Source organism: Chamaea fasciata, unplaced genomic scaffold (assembly GCF_029207755.1).
Source record: "Chamaea fasciata isolate MVZ Bird 193981 ecotype frontalis unplaced genomic scaffold, bChaFas1.0.hap1 SCAF_5, whole genome shotgun sequence".
Classification (NCBI taxonomy): domain Eukaryota; kingdom Metazoa; phylum Chordata; class Aves; order Passeriformes; family Sylviidae; genus Chamaea; species Chamaea fasciata.
The window spans coordinates 14505195-14520019 of NW_027094090.1; the positions used below are offsets into that span (position 1 = coordinate 14505195).

Below are 14825 nucleotides of genomic sequence, written 5' to 3' on the forward strand. Positions count from 1 at the left end.
GATGTCTTCTTATCCAGCATACCACTGCACTGCCTCAGGTAAATGTCCAGGAGTAACAAAGAATGACCTGTCCAAGAATCACTCAGGCTGACCTACAGTTCCCTGTATCTTGTCTTGCCTTTAAAAATAAATGTAACATTAACCATCTTGCAGTCAGCAAGGTCCTCTCTTGCTTGCCATGATTTTCTGTAGATAACAGTGACCTTGCTGGCCAGCAATACTGATGCTCTTGAGTGACCACCACCTGACTCTGTGGGTTTGAATGCCTATGATATGTCTCAGTGCTCCCTAACTACTGCCTCCCCACTGCCCTTCTGTCCCCCCCATGCTGATGTATGCAAAGGTCAGACAGCACGATTCACATGTACCAGCTAATGCAAAAAAGCTGCTGATTACTTTAACCTTCATTGTGTTGTCCCTCCCGTCCACCTGTGGACCCATGTTATGCTATCTTTTTTTACCTTACTACCCTGTATGTCCCTCATTAATTTTAGTTCCAGCTGGGCTTTAGCTTCCCTGATTTTACTCCTCAGTGCCTAAGCCATGCTTTTTGTTTCTGCTTCCTGTATATTCCCTGTCTGTATTGTAGTTCACCTGGATGATCCTTGCCTAGCCCACAGGCTGTCCGTTGAAGCTTCCTGAGCTCCTGCACAATGGTATATATATAGTTCCTGCATGAGCTCTCAGTAAGTCCTCTTTAAAAACCAATTAGACTTTTCCCCTTCACAGCTGCTGCCCACAGGCTATTTCCTGAATAAGTCAATCTGCTCACTCAGGGTCTTCTGGCTCTGCTTCTTTCCTGGCTCTGCTACATCTGTCACCTCATGACTGCTCTGTCCTATGACAAACCACCCACAGCCTGAGCAGTGCTTTGTGACCCCTCTCTCCCCCATTTCTTCCCTGCTCCTCAGCAGAAAGCCAAGCCAGCATCAACAAGTCAGTCAGGATTGCCCTGCTCTTGTGTTAGGAAAATGTTACAATTGCACTCTAAGAACATCCTGGATGGCCTGCCCAGTGCTGTGCTGCCCTTTCAGCAGACAACCAGGTGGCTGAAATCACCAGTGAGGACAAGGGCTCCAAGTTGAAGGCTTCAGCTCCTGTCTCCTCATAGTCTGCAGTCTGTAGCACTCATCTACCACAACATCCCCCAGGCTGCTCATTGCTGTGATCTTGACCCAGAAGCTCTCAGCAGGTCAGTCTCCAGCCTTGATACTGGGGCACTGGATTTGTCAAGGATCTCTGTTATCTAAAGCATGACACCCCCAGCTCTTCTCCACCTCTCCTTCCTAAATACTGTGTATCCATCTATGGCCACATTCCAGCTGTGTGCCGCACACCACAAAGTCTCTGTGTCCCTCACGGCAGCCTCTGCAACTATGCCTGGCAGTGCAGCTGCTCCTCCTGATTGCCAGGCACGGTGCATCACTGAGGGCACCTGAGGGAAACCTCTGAGTGCCTGCCTTTTGATGCAAGCTAAAATAGATGGGTTCAAATCTGCCTTATTTAGCCATATAATTTGTAGCTGTGGAGTGAAGCAGGTGCAGGAGTTTTGCATCATTAGTGAAAACAGCCTGGTACCTTGGAAGGCTGCTAGAAAGAGGTCCTGTATATTTAACTCCCATTCTTTCACCCAGAGCACCATCAAAAGTGCCTCCTACATATATCCAGGGCCATGTGTTAGTATCATATTGAAAGCAGAGTCCTCACTGAACTTACAGATGCTTATTAAAAGTCAGTGGCATTGCTTTGTGATGGGTATTAGTGACTGTTCAACACTTCCTACTGGCAGCCTTAACCTTCCCAGGGGATTAGCACATCCACATATCAAATGCTTTGAAGGGGCCAAAAATAATAATGCAATTTTCAAGAGTCTTTAATGTTATATTTAATATTATCACCTTGGCTGCTATGATGCTTGTCAGGGAATTGTTGAAATTTCTAGAGGAAGTTCCAGAAAATATTTCACAGAGAATCTATTCTAAAATGCAGCAGAACAAAGTAGATTTTAAAAAAATCCCCATCCATTTACATTGGTGGAAATAGGACTTTCGAAGTACAAATAGAAAAGAAATAAGCAAGGAAGGAAATACAAATGACAGTATGTTGCAGCTACATCCTCCTTCCCAGCAATACAAAGTGCTAGTTTTCAACTTCCACGTGCCAGTATGATGCCTGGCATGTGTCAATCAACTTTAGGCACTCTCTGAGTGTATTTTGCCTTTGTACAGGGAATTCACATAGCACAATTCCTTCTCAAAGTTGCCTATCCCTTATGGTACAGTCCTCTCAGAAAAATCCCACTAAACAAATTTTGATGGTTCATAGTCTATCAGATTGAAAGGGTCAACCAACTTAATGAGTCAGTAACTGGATTCTTTGTGGTGTGATTCCAGTTTCATTCACAAACTTGGAAAAAGCACTTCTGTACAGTGTTCTGCTCTGAGGCAATGCAGTGTCAGGGCTGACAGCAAAGCCAGCTTTTAACCTGCAGCTTACAGGATACAGCTTCCACTTCTTGGAACTTTAATTTGATGGAAGTATTTTGCATTGATGAGGTGAGAGTTTATAAAGTAGAGAATTCATGCCAGGTCAGATGGTACTTTTCCAGGAATGGAAAATAGCGTTTAGTCATAAATAAGCCTGAAAGCCTTTCTGATTTATTTTTCATTAAATGATAGACAACTGATGTTCTGGTCTTATATAATCTGTAGAAGGATTTGGTTTAGAAGTGTATTCCACCTTTTATGGAAACAGACTCTCATTAATAGAATTTGTTTAGTAAACAATAGAATGAAGGAGGTTTGGACCAAAATAATTGGGTCTGCATGTAGTTCTCTTCTTTCTGCATATGTCTTCCATGTTCATGCTAGGTGCTAGGTGCGAGCTGGAATAGAGCATTACCCTGATTCCAGAAATCTGAACTGACTGAGAGATGATCTGCTGTCATTCTGGGCTTACCTGCAGCACTTGAGGAGGTGTCTGTTTGACAGACAAACAGCTGTGTTGGCATACATCTGTTTGAAGATACAGTGTATGAAGAGCATCCCTGGTATCCCTGGAATCTCAGGGGTAGTGTACCAAGTCCTTGATTTTCATGCTGCCAGGTGTTGTGACTAAGTATTTATAACTTTTACAAGGTAATAATGACTTCATAAGGATTGTAACCTGGCAAAGCATCTTCGCAAGTACACAAATGAAAAAATTCTGAATTGTGTAATAATAAAAGTCTGCATCCCCCTCCACCCCTGCTCCCCATTTTGCAGTGCCACTGGCTTTTAGTATGTGCTGGGCCCTGAATTTTAGAGAAATTCATTTAAATGTGTAGCCTGACCCTCACCTTCATTTAAATGTGTAGCCTGACCCTCACCCCTGGACACCTGCACAGAGGTCAGTGCACAACTCTCCATTTCATGGCTGCAGATGCAGCTATTGGGGGCACTGGATTTAGCAGCATGTTTTCCCATGTGTTGCTGCTGACTCTACCAGAGACTCTGCTTCAGTCAAACCTCATTTCATCTTCGTTTTGACAGTCAAAGGAAAGCCAGAAAGGAACTGTTCTCCTGCCAAAAACTGAGTCTCTGCTCTAAAGCATTAAAAAAGTTATAGATTTTAAAAATAGAGAGAAAAATTTAAGGTCAAAAAATGTGTTTCTTATAATTGTATTTTCAATAGGACTGAAGTGGGTTTGCTGGAATTCATGTTTATTGGAAGAAAGAGAGTGAAATTATGCAAAATGTGAGCTCAGATGGTTATTTTGGTAAAGTTACCTGGAATTGAAACAGCCTGTGGTGATGTGATGTCTTAGCAACCTTAGCTGTACTGCTGCTAGTCTGTCAGGCAAGGAATACTTCATCTCACAGTTTGTCAGCTTCTTTCTGCCATCACCATCATCCACACTCTTCTCCAGTGCTAAGGCTGTAACTCTTCCAACTTCTTAAGCAATTTCTCTCTTCACACTTGACCAGTAGGATTAAATGCATGGTGCCAGTACGTTCCTTATTAATAAATTCTGATGATACTTTCATTTTGAAAGGATTTTACAGAGGAGGTCAATAGTGATGTCCCAGTTTACAGCTTCAGATAACTGCAGTAGAAGGTAAATAAAAGACTAAAGTCTCACTGCAGACCAGGACACTCTGGAATAAGAGTATTACATAGCAGCATTCAGTCAAGGAGAAGTTGTGCACATGAGAGGTGACTTTTGTTGACATATTGGAGAAGGATCTGATCAGGATCTGTACATATAAATGAGAACCCAAATCAACCAATGGAAGGATTACAAACAACTAAAACTGTATTGAGAGCACAGAGATAGGCACATTCAGATGAATGACTCTGTCAAGATAGAGAAAATGGCTGGAGAAGGAATGTTATAAGGGGACCAGAAAACTGCAGAATGTATCTGAAAGTGTCCTCTTTCCAAAGAGACCAAACAACATTGCAGAAGGATGAACTTTGGAACAAAAGGAAGTTTTATGGCAATATATTGCTTATTTCAAATAGTTTCTAAACTTGTATTTTCAGATCCTGTTTTTCTCTTTTAGAGAATTCCTTACAGTTTCAACTTCATATTACCCATACATATCTGCAAACTCAACAAACTGGTGTGATCATGGGTCAGGGTTTGTGTCTTCTCAGCAGGAAGAAATATTTTTTGTAAAAAGTTGTTTTTTTACAAAAACACACTGATAATATAAAATTCTGGGTACAGAGAAGGTTTCTGAACCTTGAGACTGCAGGCAACCTTAAATTGTAATAAAAGGTTCTGTCATTACTAGAATTGCTTTTTCAAGGTTTCAGACATTATATAAGTTCCTGTTATAAACTGTATTTGCTGATCTTTTCTTGCATATTCAGCTAGGTGATTTCCCTCAGCCCAGCAGAGTAGTATTTCTCAACTCATGTAGCAACTCTGTTTGCCAAAATATTGTGGGAAAATAACTGACTATCAAAGCAGTATCAGAGTTTCAAGAGTCATAACAGTAAGAAACAAGTAATTAGTTTATGAACCTAAAACCAAAAGGGGTTGGACACTGTATTACTGAAACCCACATGAAGCTGAAGACCTCATGCCCACCCCCACACAGCACCAAGATGGGAAGAATTCTTGGTTTGAGGATTTGCTCCTTGTATTACTCCTGTTTCTTTTTTTTCTTTTTTTTTTTTTTTTGTGCAACTAGTTTTATGTAAATAATATAACCATCATTGATAAACCTGACCTTCTTTTGCCACAGAATCACATCCTTTTCTGCCTGTCTGTCTAGCCCCATGGCTCTTACATTCTTGTCTGCACATCAACACAATTTCCTTTAAGAATCCATCTTTTCCCTATTGAACCTAAAATCTTCTTGAGAGGTGAGAAAGAGATTTCCTGGGTCCTGAGTCCTGGCCTGAAGAAAATGCATTAATCTGACCTCTCACTTGCTGGGTGAGGCTACTGACCATCAGATTATCACACAACAGACTTACAGCATCTCTCTGTGAATCTCGGCTGATCTGAAGTCCCCAAGAGATTTCAGCACTCATCCACCCACTTCAGAGTGTCTGCAAAGACAGGAACTTACCTGCTCTGGTCTGGCAGAGTTCTGGGCATATGCACAAAGTCCTCAGTTATTTTCTGAAAAACATTTTCAGATGTATGCCATGTATCAATAACATAAAAGCAGTAAAATCCTGTGATTATTCCTGCTGTGAAACACAAAAATCTGAGCTTTTGAAAGCTGGACCAGTTCTTTGATCTAGTTCACAACATCTCAGCAAACAATTGTGCAAACACACCTTAAAGGAGAGAATGAGTGCTGTGAATCTAAACAGTGTTTCAATTAAATATTCAATCTCTTCAAAGCATAGCATCATACCTAAAATCCACTCAAATCCTTCTTGGAATCTGACGCCCTGTCTTAAGATTACTAATCATACCTACTGCATTTTGAATTAATGTGGAATCATTTGTAAGTCAGTTTTTATCATGAAATGCAGTATTATGGAGAGATGATCACAAAAATTAAAATCTACCAACTCAGCAAATCCTCTGTCTTTCTCATGAAGTCAGGCTTCAGTGCAGTGCATCTCACAGCTGAACTTTTTGTTGTTTCTTCGGGGAATCCTTTTAAGAGAGAAGCTTGACAGCATGATCTGATGAGAAATTATGTCTGTTTGTGCTTGTGTTGGGCCATCAATGGAAAAAAAAAAAAGCTTTTTGTGAGCTCTCTTGAGTCTCTATTAACTGCAACATACAGAATGCTTCCAGCATCTGAGGTGGCTGTTAAAAATACAGGTTGTTTTTCTGACAGCCAGCTGTTGTGATAATTTTCTGTAAAAGCATTCCTTCTAGCTGGAAGGGATTTGGTGTGAATGCTTTCTGTTTTGTGCACTGTGTCCCACATTTTTATTTGGGGCTTACTTAAAAAAAAAAACCAAACCATAAAAACCAAAAGAAACACCCCAAACTAGTGAGTGTTGTGCTTGTCAGGCAAGTTTGGAGACTTCTGGAAGATTACAGCTTCTCTCCTGCTCGTGCTGTAGAAATGTAAGCCAGTCTGCTCATGAGAGCTGCTGGACCTGAGAGGGCAGTTCCTGGTAACCCACCTATTTGATCAAAGGAAGTAGATGTTATCTTTTTGGATTTCAGTGAACCCTTTGATAGTGTCTTTCATAAGATTTCTGGACAAAATGTCCAGCATTCAGCAGTTCAACCAGGGAAAGTGCCAAAGTGCACCTTGGATGGAGCAACACTGGATGTATGGATAGACTGGGGAATGAGAGGCTGGAGAGCAGAGCCACGGAAAGGGACCTGGGGTCCTGGTCAAAGGCAAGCTGAACATGAGTCAGCAGTGCCTTGGCAGCCCCATGTCCTGGGAGCATCAGGCACAGCATCACCAGCTGGGCAGGGGAGGGGATTGTCCTGCTCTGCTCTGCACTGAGACAGCCTCATCTCGAGTGCTGGGGGCAGTTTTGGGCACTATAGTATACAAAAGACATTAAACTATTACAGAGTGTCCAAAGCAGGGCAATGAAGATGGTGAAGGGCCTTGAGAAGAACCTGTATGAGGAGTGGCTGAGGTCACTTGGTCTGTTCAGCCTGGAGGAGACTGAGGGGAGACCTCACTGCAGTTACAACTTCCTCATGAAGAGGAGGGACAGACATTGATCTCTTCTCTGTGGTCACCAGTGACAGGACCTGAGGGAATGGCCTGAAGTTGTGCTGGGGGAAGTTTAGGTTCAATATTAGGAAAAGGTTTTTCACCCAGAGGGTGGTTGTGCACAGGAAGAGGCTCCCCAGGGCAGGTGGTCTCAGCACCAGCTTGACAGAGTTCAGGAAGTGTTTGGATAATGGTCTTGGGCACATGGGGTGACTCCTGGGAATGGCGCTGTGCAGGGCTGGGAGTTTGGCTTCATCATCTTGGTGGGTCCCTTCCAACTGAGCATATTCTGTGATTCTGTGATAACTTCACTCCCAGTGCTAGAATCTGGAAGTGTTTCTTGTTCTAATACTGGGTTGGCCCCTGTTGGTCTTTACCAAAAAAAGGAATGCCCTGTGCCAACCATACCATGTTACCCAAATCTTGACTAAAAACCTCTGAATGTTAAAATACATTTAATTATTATCTAGTTCAGCACTTCTCCCATGCTCAAACATGCAGGCTGACCTATTGCATTTGGAAATCCACTGCCACATGTGTCTCTAACTGAATTAACTATATGGAATTATTGTACTGTTATTATAATTCATTTTACTCACAATTTTATTTAGCTGGCATTATCTGCACAAGTATTGCTATGTCACAGCCTGCTTTGAGGCAGAGGCAAACCACCAAAGAGGCTGTGTGTCATGCTGGACTGTGCTCCCTCTCCTAATTTTTAAATTCACATGGCTATGACTAGTACTGCTCACAAGGTGTGGGCTGGTAACTGATCCAGTTAATTAAAAAAATTCTCTGGCTACTGGCTGGCCTCAGTATGAGAATCTCTACAGAAGATAGTTAAGTCATAAGGAAAATTTTGTTTTATCCATATATATGCCTATATATATATATATATACAAGAAATAGAAATTATAATATTGTGATATTATGATATATCCTTATCCCCCAAGGTCTACATTGCATCTGGGAAGCCCTTTCATGCACACCGGCAGCAAAGCTTGCCTGGGTCCTCATGGAGCTGGATACCTCTCCCTGCTGACAGGATTTTGCCAGGCTCTGCATCCCGGTGAAAAATCCCCAAAAGACTGTTTAAAGTGGAATTAGCAAAACGCGACGCTCTACTTCAAGCATAAACACGAGAACAAGCTCCAAACTCTGCTCCTACATGGTAAGAAACCTGTCCCTCTCTGAACAACTGCTGGAAATTCCTCTATTTTTTGTAACAGAATCATAGAATTGTTAGGTTTGGAAGGGACCTCTGGAGATCATTCACCGCCCCTTCTAAGACAGGGTTACCTAGAGCAGGTTACACGGGAACACGTCCAGGTGGGTTTTCAGAGTCTCCAGGGAGCGAGACGTCCCTGGGCAGCCTGTTCCAGTGCTCCTGCCATGCTCTGTGGTAGCAGCGCAGCGCTTGCTTCAGCTCCCCGTACAGCTGGCAGGGACGGGGGCGGGCGGGCTCGCCCAGAGCCCCTGCAGTGACAGCCAGCGACTACAAAGGCAGCAGTGCCAAAGGGCTTTTTGGAGCTGTGCAGCCCCAGGGCCCTTCCTGGTCAACACTGTGAAAAGAGGGAGAGCAGGGGAGGTCGGGACAATCAATCTGAAACGGTCCCCGCAAACGAGCTTGGACGAGGAGAGCCGGGAGATCCCAGCAGTGAAAATCTGCTACTCCCGTGCTCCCCCAGTGCCACCCAGCGCTTCAGAAAATGACAAACGCGGACGCTGAACGCTGTCTCCGTTCAAAGATTTCTTAAGTCAACTGCGATCCTTACACACGCCTGGTACCTGGACAGCGCTCTCCAGGCAGTGCGGAAACCGCGCGGGGAGCGGGCGGGCAGCCCCGGCCGGCGGCCCCTTCCACCTCATGCGGATGGGGGCTGCAGCAGGAACAGCTCCGCGGGCTCGGGGACCAGCCCCCGGGTTTGCGTGGCGCCCATCCGCCCAGAGCTTCCCTCCTGGCCGCCATCCCGACTTCCCTCTGGCCCCACCGCACACCGCCAGCCCCCGCGGCCCGCCCGCGAGGGATCGCGGCGGGGGCGCTCGGTGCGCAGGCGCTCCGCGCTGCGCCTGCCCCGTACCGTGCACGGCGAGGGGGGCGGCCGAGCCCGCCCCCTGCGCCCGCCGGGCCGCGCTCGCCGCTGTCCCCGCCTGCCTCCGCCTCCAGCTCCGCCCGGGCTCTGGGAGCGGCGGCAACTTCCCCTCAAGTCCGCCCGGCGGCGGGGGGACGATGCGACCCAGCTGAGCGCGGCCCGGTCGGGGCGGGCGCGCCGAGGACGAGCAGCGTCGGCAGCAGCGGCAGCCCCGCCGCCCTAGTCTGAGTAGCCCGGCAGCCGCCCGCCTCAGCCCCCTGCCCTCCCCCGGTCGGGGCGGGAGCCGCCGCGGCCGTCCCATGTCCCGCAAGGCCAGCGATAATGTGGAGTACACGCTGCGGAGCCTGAGCAACCTGATGGGCGAGAAGAGGCGGCGGCAGGCGGACGGGTCCGCCGGCTCGGGCGCGGCGGCGGGCGAGCGGAGCCTTATCGCCGCCGAGTCGTGTTCCAGCCTCAACAGCGCGGCGTCGGGCGGAGAGCTGGAGCGGGCGGCGCGGCGCCAGTTCCAGCAGGACGAGACCCCCGGCTTCGTCTATGTGGTGTCCGTCTTCTCCGCCCTGGGGGGCTTCCTCTTCGGCTACGACACCGGCGTGGTGTCGGGGGCGCTGCTCCTCCTCAAGAGGGAGCTCAACCTGGACGCGCTGTGGCAGGAGCTGCTCGTCTCCAGCACGGTGGGCGCCGCCGCCCTGTCCGCCCTGGCCGGCGGCGTCCTGAACGGGCTGTGCGGCCGGCGGCCCTGCATCCTGCTGGCCAGCGGCCTCTTCACGGCGGGGTCCGGCGTGCTGGCCGCCGCCCGCGACAAGGAGACGCTGCTGGCGGGACGCGTGGTGGTGGGGCTGGGCATCGGTGAGTGCCGCGCCGCCCCGCCGGGCTCCCTCACCCGCGGGGACCCGGCTCTTGCCGGCGAGGGCAGTTCTCCCCCGGGGGTGGTTTAACCGAGCCGGGAATCGCCCGACCCTGCCTGCCCGCAAACCCCTTGCGGTGAAGCAGAAGGCGAAGTGGTCCCGGAGTGCCCAAGGCTGGGGAGCCGGCAAGGGGAACGCTTCGCTGGGCGAGGTCCGAGGCAGGGTCCCATGGCCATCGCAGCGCGGTGTGCAAGGGGACGGTGCGTGCTTGCCCTCTTCGATTTTATTGCAGGTGGTGTAGTCCTGCCCCGTTGTTGGGAGAGTTGTCCGGTTTTTGTACGAGGAGATTGGTTTCGCGTTCTTTCTGCCAGTTTAATCTTGAGGGTGGTCTGTCAGTGTCAAGCGCACGCCGCAGGCTTTGCATTTGAGGAGGTTCTGGGAAGTCGGGGTCGAGGGGATCACGCCCGTCCTTCTGAGCAGTTAATACCTCTGCTGGTTCCCGCATAGCTTTACCTGAGCACTAAAGGAACGCCTCTGGGACAAAATGAGGTAGTAATCTGCCTGGTCTGAGTAAGTTAACGCCGGCTTTGGAAGCCTTTGGTTTTCATTAATGACATCCTAAACGCGAATTGCTGCTTTTTATTTGCCTTCCTATATGGGTTGTAAGCAGTGGGTTCTTGTAAAACTTTATAGTTGTCCCAAAGAACTTGCAGTGATAAGGACTGTTTCACTGGCTATGAAACTGGTTTCTGTGCCGACTATATCCTAAATATCCCTCAAATTTGGGTTTAAATTCAAATTTACTGCCATCCTATCTGGCAGTAATTAAATTATACATACGTCTAAGATGGGCTGTATGTTAGTCACAATCCTTGGACTGTGGTAGTTATAATCTTGCATCCCTTCCTATCTAAAGCACAAGGGAAATCTGAGAACGAAAATTGTTTACCTCTGTGTAGCAAAGTTATGTTTCTTAACCACTGGATAATTTTCTGAGTCCTCAGGCTTGTTGTAGACACACTTTCTCTGATGCAAATCATGGCCTTATTAAGGAAAAAAAGTTAGTGAGTCATAATAAGGGCTGTCAGAAATAAAATTGTCTCCATCCATGAAAGGGCTCATTCTGGTTTTCCCATACAGCAACATCTTCAGGTTTCAGTTTTCCTACCCCAAGTTGGATGGTTCTTTTTTGTACTTTTTTTAAAATGCTACCTCTCTGCGTGATTTTTGTTTAATCAGAACATTGATGATATTGGTCATGAAGTTCAGGAGGCAAAACTGAATTTGACTATGAGATCGCATGGATAACAGGAATTTTGGTGGCAATATGTAGTACATATATTTAGTGGTAGATACTAAAAATACCAAATGTGATGTCTTTTTGTATTTGTAAAGCTTGTCATGTTCCTTTACCATAACTGGTTACAGTGACAACTTCAGGGGGTGTAGAGAAATGAAATGGATGGATGGTTTGCTTGACTTCTGTGTGTGTGTAGAGAGATACATAGGCATGTTGGAATTGTCTTACAGTGGTGCAAATAAATGATATTCGAATTGTTGGAGAGATATGAGGCTTGGGACTTAATATAATCAATATATAAACCACAGAAATGAGAACTAGGAGCTCTAGATTTCTTGTGTGCCCTGGGGAGAGCGATCTTGTTTTGGCCTCTGTCCACATTCAGGGGCAGAGGTGGTGGTTCTGCTGGGACTCTGGAGAGCTGAAGTAAGAAATAAGAAATGTTCTGAGGATTTTGGAGCACAGTAACATTAATTTATGTTTTAAAAATGTGATTTTTTTTTTTTTTTTAAATCACAGGCTGCTCTTCTTTAGGTGATATAGCTTAGGGCCAGAAAGAAAGCTTTACCTCCAATTGCTGTGACTGAAGCATGACAAGAGACTCCAGGAATTGCAGAGTCCAATCCTAACATGGTTTGTTTTACGAAAGAAAAAACCCGTTGTGGTTCAAAGCTTTCTCATTTAGCAAACTGGAACAGTCTCTACAAATCCCCCACCAGAGGGAGCCTGGATGATTTCATGGAGGCATTAGAAATTGGTGGAAGTTTTTTCTTCCCTTTCATCTCTTGGAGACTTCTGACTATCATTCTACTGCCCAAAGTGAGCCAAAACTTCCTAGTGTTGGTATAAGAAGTCTGTTCAGTAATGTGACACTTCAGTGATAGTACAAACTGCTAAAATGCGAGGGTGCACTAGTGTAGTTTTACGAATGCTTTCCTACCTGAAAACGAGTAAAAACTTATTAACTGTGTATAATTTTATACATTTCTTAGGTTTCTTTCGTGTAGCTCTCTGCAAATTGCCCATCAAGAGATCTACTCCAGAAACATGTGGGGGTTTTTGCATTTACTAAGTGAATTACTGTGTTAGGATCAGTACTGTGGTGCTGTTAAAGCAGATGCAGTGATGTTCCTTCTGCCCTTGCTGATGCAGGATGGATCAGTGTTAATTTTGTCTGTGTGAGAAAATGGCTATTTTTCTTGTGACTGTGATTTATAAAGGAATACAGTTAAACTTTCAAGGATGAAAACCACAGGAGATGTGCTGAAATGAGGAACATCTCTCATTTGTCTGTCTTGTCCATTTTTTACCCTTTTCCTTAGAGCTGTTTTGAAATGGAAAAACTCCCTTTTTTTCTACAGCCATTACAGAATGAGTGTTTCTTATATGACTTTCTCTCAAGGACAAGCCTAAATCCTCTTTTATTGTAAATGTTGAATAGGTTTTTATGGTGGAAACAGTGATGTTCCCTTTCTGTCCCTCTTCCCCTCAGTATTAATACGAAATACTGAGAATGCATAAAAAGGAAAAACATGTTCAGCATGGGCTTAGAATATTCTTAGATATTTTCTAAGCCCATGACTGAATTTTCTAGATCTGATTTTCTAGATATGCAGTTCGTGACAGTTCCAGGCTAAATGGCTTAAGAGCAAGGTTATGACCATTATTTCCTCCCACCTGCAGTTCCACCACCATTTCCAAGCAGTTCTGGTGTCCTAGACTCTAGGAATTTGTCTGAGCCAGGTGTCAGGAATGCAACACTTGGACATTACGGCACATGGGGGCAAAATCCAAACATTTAGAAAATTGGATTGCATGTGCTTGGTAACACTTAGTATGAGCTTATAGGTAAAAAAGTCACTGGTACAAAGCATGTTCAGACCTTTGACATCTGATAATGGTGAAGGCTTCCTCCTGTTGTCTTGTGTCAGCTACGGTAGTTTGTGTGCTTGACAGGAGAGCTGGGTCCTTCACTTGGCTCCTGTTTGGTCTGTCCCAAAGCCTGAGGTCAGGCCCGAACTGAAACACTAAAAGCAAGAACCAGGCATGACTGGAGATGAGAGTTATTTCTACTGAAAACTTGCTGAGAAAACTTCTTGAGAAGGAAGGCAAAGAGTGAGAAGAGTAATCACTGGGACTAAATACAGTAGAGGCTAGAAAGAATAATAATAATAATCAGCCATGTTTCTTAGGCTGTAATCAGTCCAATGTCCTAATTTGCCTGAACCCATTGGCCATGGTTTGCCAACAGCTCACCTGTCTGCAATGGGAGTAGTTTATCCTTCTGTCATCTGGGGATGCTGAAGGTTTAAGCTTACAGCTGGTGTAGGTGGGTGTTGTCATGGTGCTTCAGGTAGTGAGCTGCTCAGGTTATTTTTTTCATGAACACTTACCACCTGTGGAAGGAAAGCAGTTTGAGCAGAGCTCAGGAAGCGACAGCATTAAGCTTGCTCCTCCATAGCTGATCTCTGTCTTGATGGACACTCGTCAGCTGGATAATTAGATACTCCTGTCTTGTTTGGCATGCAGAATAAATGGTGCTCAATTAATGATCAGCTTTTCGGGGTTTTGTTTTCTTGCTGAATGTGTGGCTTAGGCATTACTTGATGTACACATTACCCAAGCTCTTATGAAAGCAGAGTTACTTAGGATTACAGTATGTGCACGTTACTGCGTCTGCAGTGCAATGGGGAACTGCCTGGTTAGGTGCCTTATCTTCTCCTTGACTCCTGTTTGTGAAGACTCCTTATATCGTGAAGATATTATGAGATATCTTCACAATATAAGCCTACTGCTCAGTGCTTGCTTTGTGCTCAAAATGTCTGTAGTATTTTTTTTTTAAGGCTATATTTGAATCTGACATATGTAGTGCTCCTGGTAGCATCTTTTGACTGCATATGTAGGTCATTTTCTGAGCAGAGGAAACAAGATTGTACACAGAATTAGGCAGGAGTGAAAAGCTCTGGCATATGGTTGTGGCTCCCCTGGTGGGGTTGGCTTCTATTGACAGTAAGGTTCAATACCAAATGAAAAAAATAATGTAGTTCAGACTCTGTATGATATTTGAAGTGGTTAAATAAAGGTATGCCATGTAATCTGGACTGCTGTGGAAATACTAAAAAATAACTGGTATGACATGTTGCCTGTGAAAGATGAGGGTGTGTGTGCTGGTTTTTATTATTACCTTGGTGTGGTGGTTTTTGGGTTTTTTTGTGTGTGTGTGTGTGGGGAAGGTTGTGTTTGTTTTTTTTTTTTTTTTTTTTAATATATGACTGAGCTTTTCCAGGCTTTTTTCAGTGTATTTTTGTCTTGGAAAACCAGATTAATCTCATCCTCCCTTGGCAACCTGACATGGGAAGCTCTGGAGCTTCAATCTGTTTTTATAACTGAGTGTCCAAAGGCTTTTTTTAAAGCAGTTTACACCTTGGTATGTTCTGGAGTCACC

At 45.4% G+C, this 14825-nt stretch overlaps 1 protein-coding gene across 3 annotated transcripts in view; it reads left to right on the forward strand.

Moving 5' to 3' along the window:
* The first annotated feature begins 9339 nt into the window (after positions 1-9339).
* The window catches only part of SLC2A13 (solute carrier family 2 member 13), a 144858-nt gene continuing 139372 nt past the window's right edge, over positions 9340-14825 (forward strand). For all 3 annotated transcript variants that reach the window (XR_010720749.1, XM_066182912.1, XM_066182913.1), the window contains exon 1: positions 9340-10081. Coding sequence is in view for 2 of the 3 variants with exons in the window: in XM_066182912.1 (XP_066039009.1) it covers positions 9535-10081 (547 nt within the window). In the remaining variant the exon portion in view is untranslated. The remainder of the gene's footprint in view (positions 10082-14825) is intronic.